This window comes from Brachycentrus maculatus, unplaced genomic scaffold (genome assembly GCF_059751285.1).
Source record: "Brachycentrus maculatus isolate JH-2025_06_01 unplaced genomic scaffold, ASM5975128v1 h1tg000354l, whole genome shotgun sequence".
Classification (NCBI taxonomy): domain Eukaryota; kingdom Metazoa; phylum Arthropoda; class Insecta; order Trichoptera; family Brachycentridae; genus Brachycentrus; species Brachycentrus maculatus.
In genome coordinates this window covers 2992-19537 of record NW_028281103.1, presented here as the reverse complement: position 1 = coordinate 19537, position 16546 = coordinate 2992, and the positions used below count along the sequence as shown (strand labels likewise).

The 16546-nt window shown below is 31.3% G+C and overlaps 1 protein-coding gene across 1 annotated transcript; it reads right to left on the bottom strand.

The window, feature by feature from the left end:
- Positions 1–905: 905 nt before the first annotated feature.
- On the bottom strand, positions 906–12651 carry LOC148303702 (circadian clock-controlled protein daywake-like). The gene is made up of 6 exons (XM_088269528.1): positions 12538–12651; positions 11124–11324; positions 9140–9380; positions 7736–7869; positions 2894–3043; positions 906–1749 (listed from the first exon to the last, which is right to left on the bottom strand). Exons 2-6 carry the CDS (start codon positions 11182–11184, stop codon positions 1595–1597), a joined length of 741 nt encoding a protein of 246 aa, XP_088125654.1. The 5' UTR covers positions 11185–11324; positions 12538–12651; the 3' UTR covers positions 906–1594.
- Positions 12652–16546: the final 3895 nt, after the last annotated feature.

Sequence of the window (16546 nt, the reverse complement as noted above, 5' to 3'; positions counted from 1 at the left end):
GAGAAAGTCCAAAAGAGGTCTCTGAGGTATCTCTACATGAGAGAGTACACCTAATATCCTTGGCTCTACCCGACCGAGTATTTCCAGGGTATGCTCGGCTACAATAGTTTAGAGACTAGATTGAATGTGTATTTGATTGCGCATTTTTATCGATTGTTGCGCGGGATGATTGATAATCCTGAAGTTATCCGGAGCATTGGTCTGTATGTTCCCAATAATTACCTAAGACAGCGTCGGCATAGATTGTTTCACATTCCTATATACAGTTCCAACCTGCCGATGGTTATGCCTGTAGGAAGAGCTACCGCTATGTTGAACAATATCACATTGGATATTGATCTGTTCCATTGTCTGAATGAGTTTTCCGAAGCGGGATTCTTCTACATCTTTAAGTCTTCTTGCTTACTTTTAATGTATACGCCTTGAATATATTGTTTGTTAAGTACATAAGTATACATATATTTTTTAAAAATAAAATTGAAATTGTACTAGAAATTAAAATCTAAATTTTATAGTTGTGCCATTGAAGACGTTGAAGAATGAAGGGAAGAGGTAGGTAAACATTGTTTCTAATCTTTATTTATTTCTTCTTTAACTGTTATTCCTAGCCAGATGAATGCAGTGCCAACTTGATCACTAATACATCAATGGAAGGTGATCATCCTGTGCTGATTCTTGAACATAGGAGTGAAATATTTTGTATGGAATACAGATGAGGCAAACAAATTAGGCCAAGATGAAGGACACAGCGCTATACGGAAGAGAACATGGAGGAAAAATGAAGGAAGGTAGGACAAGTGAATTAACTGTAATGACTAGGGCTTTTAGGATTGCATACATATGCTCGTACCAACATATGCAACAGAAATATGAAACAAAATATATTTGTGTTAACAGGGTATAATAAAAAATATTAAATTTTTAAGTGTTTTTATTTATTTTTTATAAAGTCTATATATAAATATCAAAACTAACATAAGTGAAATTATTTTTGTAAATATATAAATATTTTTTTAAAAGTATTTTATAAATATTTTTAATGGAATACACATAGATATAGATCATTGCGAAATCAGTGTATCTAAAACAATCTTTAAAAAATACTGGATTTTTAATTTTTCAAAAAGATCTGTATTCATTTATACATTTCAATTTTTTGACCCAGGGTTTAAAATCAAGCTCAAACAATATGAAAAAAGGCCTATAAAATTTGTATTGTAAAATCCATAGAAATCGTTCAAATATAGAAGAGTTATCTTCTTCTATAGTCTGACGATTTCTGTGGTTATTACCATAGACAACGGTCATGATATTTGACTTTTGGTATAAAATTGTACAAAAATGTTCGTTGTCTATTAATTACAAGAAAATTGAATGGATTTAACATATTTTTATACGGAGATAACTATGATTTTCATCTTTCTTATTTCTCACAGTTACATATAACATAATATGTAAATTAACTTCACAAATATTTAAACATGTGTCAATATCATCAAAAAAGAAAATGTGATTTAATTCAAAACAGTTGATTGCACCAAAATCACAGTGTGTGCAATGTGAAGAGTGAAGAATGAAGATGAGAGAAGGGTATTTAGTTGTCTAGAATGAGTTCAGAGAGAGGAATGGTACCGAAGATTCGGTTTAGATAAGTCTGCAGGATAACGTTGGCCGTATCTTCGATGATGGGATTGATGATATCCAGCACTAGACGAGGGTTGGCATTGAAGAAGTTGGCTGCTGTCTCGGCTGAAATATTAAATAAAAACGTTACAGTACAAGAAAGTATAAAAAAATCAGACAAAAAAAAATAGAGTTTTTAGTTGAATGGGAATGTCAAAAATGAATAATAGTTTGAGAGAAAGTTGTTCTAACGGTAGGTAATCGGAAAAATGTGTACTCCAAAAAAAAAGAATAATTGCCATACGTAAAATGTGTAGTCAGAAAATTAAACACCGTTAAGTCAAAAGTTGGCGTAAATAAATGAAAAGGGTTGTAAACATGTTTGTATTTGTTTGAAACATATTTTTTTGCGAATTTCTTATGATTTGTATGAGTTTTGGACTCATAACTCTTTAATATTTAATTCATGATAGTTAAAAGTAAAAAATTAAAATTATTATAAAAGTAGGTACTTTTCTACTCAATGGTATTAAATTAAATAGACAGGTACCCGCACGGAATAATGCATCCACTTTTTTATATATTATTTCGAGAAATAAAAATACTTTGTGTTTTGATCCACTCACATTTTTATTAACTAACTAGTTTCGGCGACAACCTGTTGCCCTCTTCAGGATTTAATTTATGACTAAACCCTGAAGAGGGCAACAGGTTGTTGCCGAAACTAGTTGGTTAATAAAAATGTGAGTGGATCAAAACACAAATTATTTTTATTTCTCGAAATAATATATCAAATGATCCACAAAGTTAATGCTTTCAATATTCAAAACATCCACTTTTTCTTCTTCTAACCCCTATCCGCGCCCAATTGTGCATAGGGCACCGCATCATATTGTCGCAGTGTATCGTATTGACGCATACACTACAAGAAGCGTAAAACGATAGAATAATGCAAGAATTTTTCGTATGGGCATTTCTGCGCTCAATTTTCGTGTATGCTTTTCGTTTGTGCGCAAACTGTTTCGACACAAGGTGGCTGTCTGTATTTGAAGATTTTCAGGTGACTTTGGTAAAGCTATCAGCGAAAAAAAAGTGCCCAAAAACAGAGTTTAATAAATTATTAACTATTTTGAAACAAATAATAATTCTTGAAAAAAAATGTTTTCATTTTTATTTAATAGATTGTGAATTGAAAAAAAACGATTTTATTACTATAAAAAATTTGAAAATTCAATTGATTTTTATGAATAATTAAAAAGAAAAATCTTACCAATGAGAGCAGTAGATCCATTCTTGTCTACAAACTTTACTTTTCCATTGCCGACCTTAATTTTGGAAGTGAACTTGTCAATTTCTAGGTAGTTTATTCCCTTCTTTTTGATCACCTTGGCTGAACCCTTCGCGAATGTAGAAATATCAGCTGAAAGAAAATAAAATCGATAAATTAAAGTAACATATACAATAAACTTCTATAGAATAAAATAACAGCTATGTAGTTTTTCCACAGTCCGCCTCCATAGTGTAATGGTCAACACACTCGGCTACCATTCTGGAAGTCCCAGGTTCGATTCCCAGGACGGGTCAAATAAATATAAGTGAATTTTTCATTGTAATATTTATTTGATATTACCCTGGACTGGTACCTGAAGCGGAGGGCTGATCACCTTTCCTTCATGTGTAAGCGATCAAGATCACACTGCGTTTATATGAAGCAGTGCCCTATGCACCATTGGGGTGCGGATAAGGGTTTTAATTTTTTTTCAATAAAATTTTTTCACGTGAATTTTATTTGACCAGTGAACGGGTTTCGTCGTTACCGAAATCATCAGACTAAACTGTGTTTACTGTTTTTTTCTTTCTTTTTACTGTTGCCTTATAGCACTTATTTTTATTTTATTGTTCTTCTCGACTTGTACATCTTATAACTGTTTATTTTTTTATTATTATTTTTACTTTAGCTCTAAATTAAGTCTGCCTATTAATCTTTTTAATTTTTGCTTTATTTTATTCTTGCTGTTTACTTTTGACTTATTTAACATTTGTGAAATTTTGTAATTGGAATATTACAATTACCTGTTTTATTTGTTATTCATTACTGTAAATATATTTATGTTAATGTTCTGTTAAATTTCTGAATAAAGGAATGAATCGGGGAAAGAAGGAAAAATTTTGGAAACTTACTTAGAAAAGAAAAACTAATAATTTCTAAATATATATTACTGTTTCGGACTTTTGACTGTAAGGGCGTTTGTGCACTACACGGAATTTTACCGTCTGGCACGTCAGTTAGCGTTTTAAAACGATAATTGGCTTGGATTGGCTTGTGCTTTTGTCCATCTTTCTTCGGGTCGGAGCTCTTGATCGGTGCGTGAACACGTTACGCGTAAATTCGATCACGCTAAATTTTCGTACTCGCTTTCAAAACCGGACTGCCGGACGGTAAATTTCTAGGTAGTGCACAAACGCCCTAACTGTTTTAAAACAACATTTTTTTTACCCTGCTGAAATTGTACCTTTAAAAATTAATTGTAGGTATGCATTTATTTTGAACAATTTGTTATGCATATCAAATTTACGACAAAAGAATTTATTTTATTCTCATAGGACATCTCTATAAACAGTCTTGAGAGAAATTCTGCGAGACTTCCTTGAATTTTCTCGTTAGTGGAAACTTACCCTAATAAATATAATCATACGCTATAATTGAATTTTCTAAATTTTATTAATGATGACATATTATGTCAGACATTAAATGAAATATAAAAAATAATTACAATGATTAGTTGAAATTATTAGAGCAAAAACAAAAACACATAGCAATTAGTTTACTTTCTCTAGGTTGATTGAAGGCCGATCGGGGGGGATTCTTGAATCGTTCTAGTGATTTGTAGGTTCATTATTGACGGCATCTAGTGTAGCAAGAAAATGGCGGCATAACAAGAATTCCATACATAAAACTAAAATGATCAGAGCCTTTGTCATCAAAACTAGCTCAAAAATACTAAATAGTCAAAACCACTTATTACGGCCTTCTTTAGGCTTCAACTTTGTAAGTTTTTTTAGCTTATTCCCAAATGTGGGTGGTTTTACTTTTAATGTTTAGTCACTCCTATAATTTCATGTAATTCTTTAGTGAAAAATTCTACCAAACTCGCTTTGAATTCCCATTCATATTACAAGCAACACGAACTAAGTACAGTCCTTTAATATTATGTTTTTATAATCTCTTTTGAATATAAAAAAAAAACACTTTTTATACATTGTAAATACCACTTTTTTAAAATTAAAAAAAGCTTTTAATCTATACGGTGTTTCATACACGGTGTTTGAAAATGATGAGGAATGCATCGAAATACGTACCGTAGAACGAGGCTACTTGAACTTTGATGTGTTACTTGAGCCCAGTACAAAAAAATATTTAGATCGTGGTATCGATCGAAGTATCGTGACAATAAGTGTCACCTGTCAGGGAAACAATGAATCATGTCGATACGTTCATTATTGTAGACCAAATACAGATTTAAATAAAAAAAAAATGTACTGGGCTCAAGTAACACATCAAAGTTCAAGTAGCCCCGTTCTACGGCATCACAAAAGATTTTAAGAAATAGTGGTATTTACCAAGTAAAACATAAATTAAAAATAAATAAGAATTACCACAAAGTGACTGCCGAATCAATAAATGAAATTATTTAATTTAATGTAAAAAAATATATATGATAATACTTCATTAACAATCGGCGGGTATGTATGAGGAGATGCATGAACGTGGAAGAGGCGAAGGATGTTTGCAAAGACAGAGTGGTATGGCGTTCTATTCTCTCTGCCTACCCTTGCGGGGAAGCGACGTGATGGTTAGTTAGTTAGTTAGTTATAATACTTCATTCTTATCGAAAGTTCGAGTATGCTCTCCTCATTGAAATCAAGAGTGAATGCGATTATGACACTCGAAGTGCAGTATTACAACAAGTTAACGGTGTACGTATTATTATTCAAGTTGAATAACCGGAGGCAATGTGTCAAGAGATGTTTTTTCCACTTTTTATCACAATATTTTTCTGCCGGTATGCCACTATTGCAGCATTCAATCGAAAGTACTGACGCAATAAAAAAATAATACGAAATTACAAGTAGTGAGATAACTGGAAAATTTTATCGATAGATTTATTTATATAATAATAATATGACTCATTGAAATAGCACGCTTCTAAGAATACGAACAGAATTTTTGATGTAAATCATTTTTATTTTATCGATTATATTATAATACTTTAAAGTGAGATGTAAATAAATACTTCCTGAATCGATATTATGCAATTTACTTAGATTTTACGTGTTCCAGTGAAAAAGAGAGATGAAAAATAATGGTTATATAATAAGAAGAAAATAAAAATATTTAAAAAACAAATGCAACCGTTACAAAATACGAACTTTAAAATATTAAGATTAACAGTGTGTTTTAGAAATCTCTATTACATATGTATATTATAGAGCAATGAAATTAATATGACAATTTTACTCATAACATAATAATGTGCCAGGTAGAAAATCGTTTTTTTAAATGTATTTACTTATTTTTTTAATGTGTTTTTTTTACCGTGAAAGTTTACGCTCAAATGCACAAATGCAAAATTACATGATACTTATTATAAAGAAAATATTAAGATTTAAAAATTGAGGAATGAACAATTTATGTACTTATTTAAATTTACTTAGATTTTACGTGTTCCAGTGAAAAAGAGAGATGAAAAAGCATGGTCATATAATAATAATAAGAAAATAAATAATAAATAATAATATACGTTAAAAAACAAATCATTGTATTAATATTTGGGATTGGAGTTGTAATATAATTCGGTAGGATATAAATTGGCATCAACTTTGTGCAATAACATAATGATTTATATATAAAAATAAAGCACTCGTATAAGACAACTTTTTTGAAATCAACAGGTGAAAATACAAACAGTTTGTATTTTCGCCTGTTGATGAGAATATCTGTAGCTCTCGAAGCTAATCGTGTTTACTTTAATAAGCTCGACAAAGTGGTCCTAAACTAAAGTGACCATATGTATATTATAATGTATGTAATGTATTTTGAACGGGACCGTCCCGTTTTTAGATAGTCTGCACCAATAACTTATTTTCACTCCTATTTTCTTTTTCAATTTTCTTTTTCTTTTTATTAATACATAAAAGCTATGAAAAAATACGAGTTTTCTTGAATATACATACTATTACGTAAAAATTGGTAGATGTTCCGTTTTGAGAACAAAACAAATGTAAATGGTCAGTTTTTCCTAACAAGTGTTTTATATTTATATTTAGTTTTTTTTTTAATCTTGAGAGGAAGTAAAGAAATAGAGTACGTATTTTTTTTTTGTAAAATGCCACCTCAAGGTCACTTGCTTATTAATAATACGTCATTTAAAAAATTAAACTAGATTTTTTCATTAAGTATTTTTGAAAAAAGAACATAATAAAATATTTAGAATAAAGTAAGTACTTCCAGTATTCTTAATATCGTAGTTTAAATAAAAGCGCTCGTTAAACTTCTTGACTGTGATAAAAACACGTAGAATAATAAATAAAAAATGGCAGATACATTTAGAAGATAACATCATAAAAATACTTCTAATTTACCGAATAACGTAGGTTCTTAGTACTAAGTACTTACTCGATAATTCAAGAGTCAATTACTTCGATTTTCAAATTGAGTAGGTACCTACTTTTCCCGCTACTTACATATTATATATTGAATTTTCAAAAATAAATATGAAGATACTAAAATATTAAAAATACAGTAGGTACATCCAGTATTCAAAATATTGAAGATAAAATAAAAAGCGCCCGGTAACCTACCTGATAAAAAACACGTAAAATAAAAAATAAAAAATGGTAGATTTGAAAAGACAACATTTGAAAAAATAATTTTGCTAATGTTACTGAATTACGTAGGTACTTAGTATTAAGTACTTACCCGATAATTCAAGAATATTTCAAAATGTGCAGGCACCTACTTTTCCCGCAGTTTACTTTATATTCGACATTCAAAATTCGAAATTGAAAGAGCAGAAATTGGTAAAACGAAATAAATGAAAAATGGTCTTACTGAAATTTCCTTGCATGTGTCCCTTTCCTCCCAGCGGGATGAGCAGCAGTCTCCCTTGCACGTCATATTCTGACGTCACATATACCTGAGGAAGCACCACGGATAGTTCAGCCGTATATTTGTTCAAATCCACCCTGAAAAAAGATACTGCAATGAAGATTCGTCTAAATTTAATAAAATAAAATAAAAATATCATCGTACGTCGTCAAAAAGAGAACACAGAATGACGACTTAAGTTTTTAGATCTGAAAATGAAAATGGATAAACATTTTTGGCATCTCAACATAGATGAAGGATTCATAAATATGTCTGGGCATTTACGGGGCTGACGACCGTCATGGGCTGGTTTAAGTGATCACTGTACACACGAGTAACATTCACCAATTCTACACCATTATTACACGTGTGTAAAGTGATCACTTAAACCAGCCTATGCGGTCGTCAGCCCCGTAAATGCCCAGACTTCCACATTATTCTTCATCTTTGATGAGATGTCAAAAAATAATATGAAAAATAACTCCTATAATTGGAGATAATCCAGATTTGTGAACAAGTATTTGGACACTCTCAAAATGTTGTTATCAAATAATCATATAGTCAAATAAGCATCAACAATATTTATCTTAAATGTTTTAAAAGAAACATTATGGATGTCCATTTCATTTAGCATTATATTGCACATATCGCAGGCTCGATTTAAAAATAAATTTTGGTAGGGCTTGGTATGCTGTAGATCACGGGTGACCAACATATTCGTCTTCATCTTTGATGAGATGTCAAAAAATTAAATTATTTGATAAACTTAAAATATTATATAGTTATACTTATGCACATGACAGTTTTTTTAGATTACTTTTAAGTGAAAACCTGTAATTGTTTTTTTTTGTATTTTGTCATATATTGTTATTTTTTATTTATTTTGAGTTATTTTCAATAAATTATAAAATTTAGGGATAACTCGAACACATGTTTTGTATATTTAAAAAAAAGTTTACAAAATATGTGTTCGACCAATAACCACTAACGGGATTGAGGCAAGAGCAAATACTTCTAGAACAAAATCTCGACTTTGAACCTTCGAGATGAAGACTCTCCGATCCATAACCGGAAACACATTGCGAGATCGAGTAAGAAATACCGACATCCGGAGCATGTGTAAGACGGAGGATATCGTGAGGTGAGGACGACAACGAAGGGGATACTGGAATGATCATGTAAACAGAATGTCAGATGACAGACTTCCACGTATCGCCCTTCAAGGAATCCCTGAAGGACGCAGACCCCCAGACAGACCTCCAAAAAGGTGGAAAGACAGCTGGGAGTCAACACCCCAAGAGCTACAAGCGAAGGCACAAACAGATCCTTAGGATCTAGAAAAAGAAGAAGGAGGAGAAGATAACTCACTTCAGATTCTTGACCCTGAACCCGCTGGAGCCGAAGGTCTTCATGTTGGTCAGCTTGGCCTTGATCTGTATGGCCTCCAGGTTCCTGTCCACGGTGAGGTGAGGGATCTCCAACGGCTCGTACGGGGGCACCTTGATCTGGGGGATCCCCTTCAGCAGGTAGGGGCGCATTTTATCCACAGCGGCCAGGACGCACTTGACAAATTCTGGGTCGTTGCGCTTGCATTGTGGTACGTAATCGGCTGGAAGGCGAAAAATCAAATAATCCTATGTAGACTGTTTAAAAAAGTGCCCTAATAATGTTATTATTTGAACACGTAGTCGTACCTTAAAACATGATAGTCAAATACATTTTGTAAGCATTTTTTTAATCCTTTTAAGGCGGGAAAATCAATAGCCCGCAATATAATTTTCTTTAAACCCATGTGATATTTAACGTAGGTATGATTGATAAAAATAACTTTTTTTTTGCATACACTGTGTTTTTTTTAAATTCTGTTCTTAAACATGAACTTCAAATAAAAAATCGAGGTTATCTACAAGACTGATTAAAAAAAAAGACAATTATTACTTTAATTTACGTGTATTCAAAATTTTCTTTTGAAATTTGACCTTGTAACGTTAAGTCCACATAAAAAAAACTTTTGTACCTTGTTATTCTACCGTCATCCAGTTCTAATTATAGTATTTTTTAAAATTACCGGCGATCAACGTCTTAAATCACTAGCGAAAACAGATTTTAACTGGATAAGGGTGGGATACAAGAGATCAGGATTGATCTCATTATCTTTTTTGTATAGAGTTCATTCAGAACATTCGCTCGGATGGTTTGTCCATCCCGCTGAATGTCTAGCACCTCTTATCAATAAACTCCCAAAATATCAATAGTGCGGTCATAAAGCACTTTTAAAAGTATGGCAAAAAAGTTTAAGTAACTAAAGTAAAATCATTTTAAAAATGTTTAAGTAAAATCATTAGTATGGCATGTATCACTCAATTTTGGGTGCTTTGCCAATAACAAAAAAGAGTTCTCGTTGCGAGATATTTTTTTTACCGGATTTGTGAACACCAATAATTATGTGCCTTTAAACAAATTTACGTAAAAAAGCGTAAAAAGGATGAATCCAGTCATGTGTGATTTCAAGTAACTCAAGGGTAGATTAGGTTAAATAAGGTTAGGTTACTCAAAGTTACTTAAGGGTAGGTAAAACAAATCAATAACACCTAAATTTGTAAATATCTGTGTTTAAAAACACAAACTTTGAACTTGAAATCGTGGTTGTCTACAATAAATTGACCACAGTAAATAGTTTCCAAAAAATAGAAAACTTGACAATTATTCAACGAAATTTGAAAATGAAGAAGAATATGGAAGTCTGGGCATTTACGGGGCTGACGACCGTCATAGGCTGGTTTAAGTGATCACTGTACACACGTGTAACATTCACCAATTCTACCCATTATTGACAACCACACTACTCAAATTCTTGGAAGTTCTATATATATGAACCAATTTAGAAACCTTGTTCTTGAATCACTAGAACTTCACTAGAGACATCTATTGGTGAGATGTAAAGAAGCTTTTTTTTACCAAGCAGAAACTCTTATACTAGTATGTGAGATCTGAATCCTGGATTATAATCACACACATGAGAAACGCCAGAAAATACTTTATTTTTATTATTAAGATTATAATTTGACCAGATAATTTATGTACAACATTTTGAGTGTTACATGAAAATAACTCCTGTAATTGGAGACAATCCAGATTTTGTGAACAAGTATTTGGACACACTCAATATGTTGGAAATTTACGTAGTCACAATTTTTTATGAATTAATAATTATTTATTTATTTACTTAGTCATTAATTTGTACAATTTAATTAAAATTTTGCCTTAAATAAAGGGAAATTACTTAAGATTTTTTAACTAATTGTAATGTATATTTAAAGATTAATATAAAAATAAAATCATTGATACTCACGTAAAATTTTTGCACCCACACCGCAAATAGATATAATAGCAAGTAATATTAGTAACTTCATTTTAATATGTTATATAAATGTCTTCACTTATAAATCTATACTTTGAGATCAGTTTGGCGCTTCTTCTTTCGCAGGTAAATATAAACGCTTTTTATTGAAATAAATTACAACCCTTTTTCTTCAATTACCAGCATAGATATCTGAAAAAAAGAAAGGATGATTAATGAGACAAATAAAAAATAAAAAATAAAAAAATTGTTCATATTTAAAAAAAATACAGATAAATTTAGAATGCTATTTCATTAAAATTAAATAAATATTGTTAAAAAACAAATGCAACCGTTAAAAAAATGAAATTTAAAATTTTAAGAATTATTTTGTATTTCAGAAATGTCTATTACATATCGCTCACTCCTTTCAAGAACGTCATAAATCAAAATACTTGATTTTTCAGGAGATTCTTTTTAAAGTTTAAAAATAAATCACAATGTATTAAAAAATATATCAAGCCACTTATTGCACTTTTTACTGTGCAACAGATCTTTTTAGGTAAAACCTGAAGGTTTTTTCTCCATTTGAAAAATATTAAGTATATTTAAAAAAATAATTAAACAATACCTTTTCTTCAAAATGCAAAAACAACACTTTCTGCCCTGTAGCGGGCAAATATTAAGTTAAAAATATGCCACTTTTGCTGGGATATAGAACATTTTCTGAGCATTCCGAAAATATGCACAACTGAAAATTGACGATTTTTGATTTATGACGTTCTTGAAAGGAGTGAGCGATATGTATATAATAGACCAATGACATTGATATGACAATTCAACTTTTTTTTATAACTCAACAATGTGACCTGAAGAAAATTGTTTTCAAAAGTATATTTACTTATTTTTTAAACGTGTTTATTTTGACCGTGAAAATTTACGCTCACATGTAAAGCATGATGTTTATTATAAAAAAATATTTAGATTAAAAAAAGTGAGGAATGAACAATTTATGTACTTTTAAGTCAGAAAATAAAAATATTATTTTTTTTAATAATCAATTTAAATACACAAAAAATAAATGCAACCGCTTAAAATATTACTTTATTATTTTTAAAGAAGTCATGAAAATTAAACGGAATAATTTTTAAAAATACGAAATTTCGTGCCTAAAATCGATAATTTGATATTCAAAGATATGTGTTTATATTATAATTAAACAATTTGAAGATGAAAATAGCCGCGATCATCAGAATAAAAACGAAAATATAATAATTATACTTTTGAATCAATTGTTTTATTTTTTTTTAATTTTAGATATGAAAAACAAACGCAACCGGTATAAAAATGATTCATCAAATAAAATGATTCGAATTTAGAATGTATTTGCTATCGGAAATATGAATGACTCGAGTAGGAACCTCACCTGCCGAAAGAAAAGTGACAACTGCAGCGATATTCGGTGTTTACACAGCGAATATACCCGGCCAGGTTGGATTATTTATATGCCCTAAATAGTGTACACGGCCGCGCGCATTTTTTCCCGCTCAATTCGAAAAACGACTCCTTTTCTAAGGCATGTTGTTTTCTATGGTCTGTCCGGTGGGAAATATTGGCAAACGCTCGACTAGTCGCTTGTATTATACAAATTTCTCAACGACGGGGAGTGGAAACCAGTAATTATTTAAATATTGTTTAATTCGACGGTTGGCGTGTTTTGGATCTTTGTGCAATTAATCTTGTTAGGTGATGTTAACGTACGCATTTGCATATGGCGTCTATAGCTTAGGGCACTTCAGTTAAGGTCACCGTACGTCATCCTTTGCTCGGACGGATCCTCATTTTAAGGCGTTCATTTTTCTAGTTTTTGAAATAATATTATCTGAAATGTTTATAAAATAATTATGCTCTTTTTATATGTAACCAAAAAGAGGAATGAACTGTTTTATACTTCAAGTACTAACTTTATTCTTGTTTGTTAAATATTTAAAGAAATTCTAACGAAAGCGAGGAGAGGCACAATCATAAATGTTTAAGAATCCAGCGAAAAAATAAAAGGTTTCAGAAGCTATCATTGGATGGTTTAAGTGATCACTTAATACACGTCGTAAGCCCTGTGAACGCCCAGACTCCAATATTCTTTTTCACCTATATTAAGATATCATTTAAAATATTGCTTTAATAGCTTTGTAGCTAAGCAAATTCATAATATATGAACAAGAAATTGGACACACTCAAAATATTATATAATAATGGAAAAAAATACTCCGTACTCGTTTGAAGTAAAACTTCTTAGGTTCTAGAAACAGTTGATTTTATGCATTTTTCTCTTCGCATTTGTTGATAATTTTATTATTCCAGGATGAAAAATGATTATGTGGAATCTAATCGCAGAAAATTTCTCTAAACTAAATGAAATATTTCCTTTATTCGTCAATTTCTATTAATTCATACTTTATGAAAGAAATGGCACATGCGTGTAGACTTCCTATGACGTATGTGACGGAGAGAGTAGAAACGATTCTCTCACTCTTTCTTTTCAATTGTCAGTTAAATTCAAAGAAGGGGAAGCGTTTCTCTTTTTCGTCTGATCCTAGCCTTACATACCGTGCCCAAAAAAAAATAACATTTAAAGAATTGCTGATGTAGGAGGGAAAAATGTATTATATATCTTTGAACGTTTTTCGGAATTTCCGCAATTCGAAAATTTCTGTAGAGGAAGTAATTTTTTGCTAGAAATTAGTCCGAGGTCCATATATGTAGGCATGGTCATGTTATTTTATAATATCAATTGATATTTGCTGATTCCATTAAAAAAATGTTTTCCGTTAGTCAGGTAAGCAATATGTCATCCACTTGATGGAGTTTATATGTAGATAATGAATTAATCTATAATTAAACGAAAACACAAATAATAGTTTGTTCATAATCTTAAATCTCCTAAAGTTTCGTCACAAAGTTATATTTGAATAGGCACGTCCACAAACCCCAAGATATACGACTCCCGGGCAGACCACCAAAAAGATGGATTGTCAGTTGGGAATCGACATCGCAGCAGGCTAATCCCTCTTAAAAATAGGCCACAAAGACTGCATGAAGAAGAAAAAGAGAAAAATATGTGTTTTAATATTCTCTTTTCCTTATTTTCCATTGTACCAGACCAAGCTACAGCAACAAGTTGTTATTCTATATATTATAAATGGTATAGAATAACAAGTCATTGAAAACCAACAACTCAAATTAGGTACTATGATGATGTAGGTACCTAATATACAATTCAATTTATTTTTGAAATATGGTCACCCTAAATAATTAACCGTTTAGGCTGCGATTATGTTGGTATTATTAATTTCACATTACAATTGAAGGTACTAATTTTACCTTCATTTACGTTTAAGGAAACTTCTATTTAATATGGTTTATCTAAATCAGTGGCTCCCAATTAGTTTTACCTTTGTACGACTTCGGTAACAAATAGCAATGGAGAGAAGAATGCTAAACATATCCCTTAGGTACCGAAATTATATTTTTTTATTTTTAAAAGTAAAATAAACCACAAATATGCCCCAACTGCGCCACGACGCCTGTATGTGTGGATAAAGGTAAATAACAAAGTAACAAATCGGCTGTCCAAACTTAAAACACAGTAAGGGACATTTTTTGTGGTACGTTTTTTTAGCACTTTGGACTAAGTAGAATCTACTTAGTCCAAAAATACAAAAAAACGTAATACAAAAAATGTCCCTTACTGTATTTTGAGTTTGGACAGCCGAGATGTGGCTCAAAGAATCGCGGAACAAAAATTGGGAAACACTGATCTTAAGCGATCAGTAAATTTCATCAAACATTAATTTAATCTAATCGCGATCGTCGAAGGAAATAGCGAGATTTTGATTGACGTTTCCTCCACTCAGGGTCGTAGTCAAGACGACAAAGGTGACTAAACTGTTTTGAAGGCCTTTTTATACACAATTTACGAACTTACCTCGCTCCTTAATCAGAAAGAACCTAACTGTTTGAGTGATCAAAAAATGTCTGCTCTCTGGTTGTTAAATTTATTTTTATCATCAAGAATACTACTAAGACAGAATCAGCAATTCTTCTTCTTCCTTCTTATAGATCCTCTTATCTGTTTGTTCCGTTATTTGTCTCATGTGATATGGACTGCTAGTTGTCACGCCATCGCTTTGGAGGTCTTCCAGGTGGGCTTATTTCGTCTTGATTCTACACATTTTCCAAATTTCCGTGTTCCTTATTCAGTCTCTTAACGTGTTTCCGGTTATGCACATCAATGTCCTCATTTCTGAAGTTTTTAGAAGAGATTGGTTCTCCCTGTGTCAGCTCTGGTCTTTAACTCATATGTGGCAATTGGTCTTACACATGTCTTATATATTTTTACTTTGATTTCAATATAACTAACTAAAATCACCCCGCTTGTCTGCAGATGTAGGCAGAGAGAATAGAACGCGATACCACTCTGTTTTTGCAAGCATTCTTCGCCCCTTCCACATTCATACAAATATCCTATTGACCATCTGGTGCGGATAGGAATCAGAGTAGGAATTTTTCTATGTTATTCTCATTTTTCAATTTAAGACTTGTTTTTTGTTCTTGCTTCGTAAGTCTGAGGTAGATTATGAATTGGTACACAAGAAATGAAGGAATATGAAAGTTCATTGATAGATTAATAAAAATGATGAAAAAAGTGTAAAAAAGAGATTGTATCGAAGAAAATGTTGGTATATACCTATTGTAAACAGTCAGAGAGAGGATTTAGAGACATTTTTTTATTTATTAAAAATAATTCCTTTTACTTTTTAACCATCACAGACGCCACTGGAATTTATCACTTAGCGTTATAAACAAAGCTTAACTCAATGAATTTACTTTCATTTATTTTAAAAAGCAACAGGCAAAATTTTGCAACAGCTTGTTCCGACTGCACCCATGTACGAGTCGTCAGGGGCGACTATGCTATACACTTTGTATCGACCATCTATGCGGATTGCGCAATCAGATCCGCGTAAAAGACGTGCCAAAATGGACCTTATGCCTTCTCGACCTCATTGAAGCTATACGGTTGGTCGAATTTATAATTATTTACTGAAAATATCTTCACTTTTTTTTGCATCTTGAAGGTTTTAAACAAAACATCGTTTCGTTTTATTGGGTTCAAACGTTCAAACTGTTATTATGTATTATTTTAACAACTAAGCTAATTATTGTTTTAATAAAAAATGCAATGGTTACCTGTTTAAATATTCATTTCAATGGCACAAGGTCATTTTTTTTAAAATAAAAATGATTATAATGAAAAAATTTTACCAAAATAACTTATTTTTGAAGTAAGCATTTTAATGTGATGACGTTTAAACATACTTAAATCAGCATTAAAATGTTTTCTATGCGAAAAAACCCTGACATGAAAATCGGCA

Excerpts from the sequence above, each read along its gene's own strand:
- LOC148303702 (XM_088269528.1), bottom strand. The coding sequence starts at position 11,184 with ATGAAGTTACTAATATTACTTGCTATTATATCTATTTGCGGTGTGGGT. Across the intron at positions 9,381-11,123 it reads TGTGGGTGCAAAAATTTTAC|CCGATTACGTACCACAATGC; the intron begins GTGAGTATCAAT and ends TTCGCCTTCCAG. Across the intron at positions 1,750-2,893 it reads TGGATCTACTGCTCTCATTG|CCGAGACAGCAGCCAACTTC; the intron begins GTAAGATTTTTC and ends TTAATATTTCAG.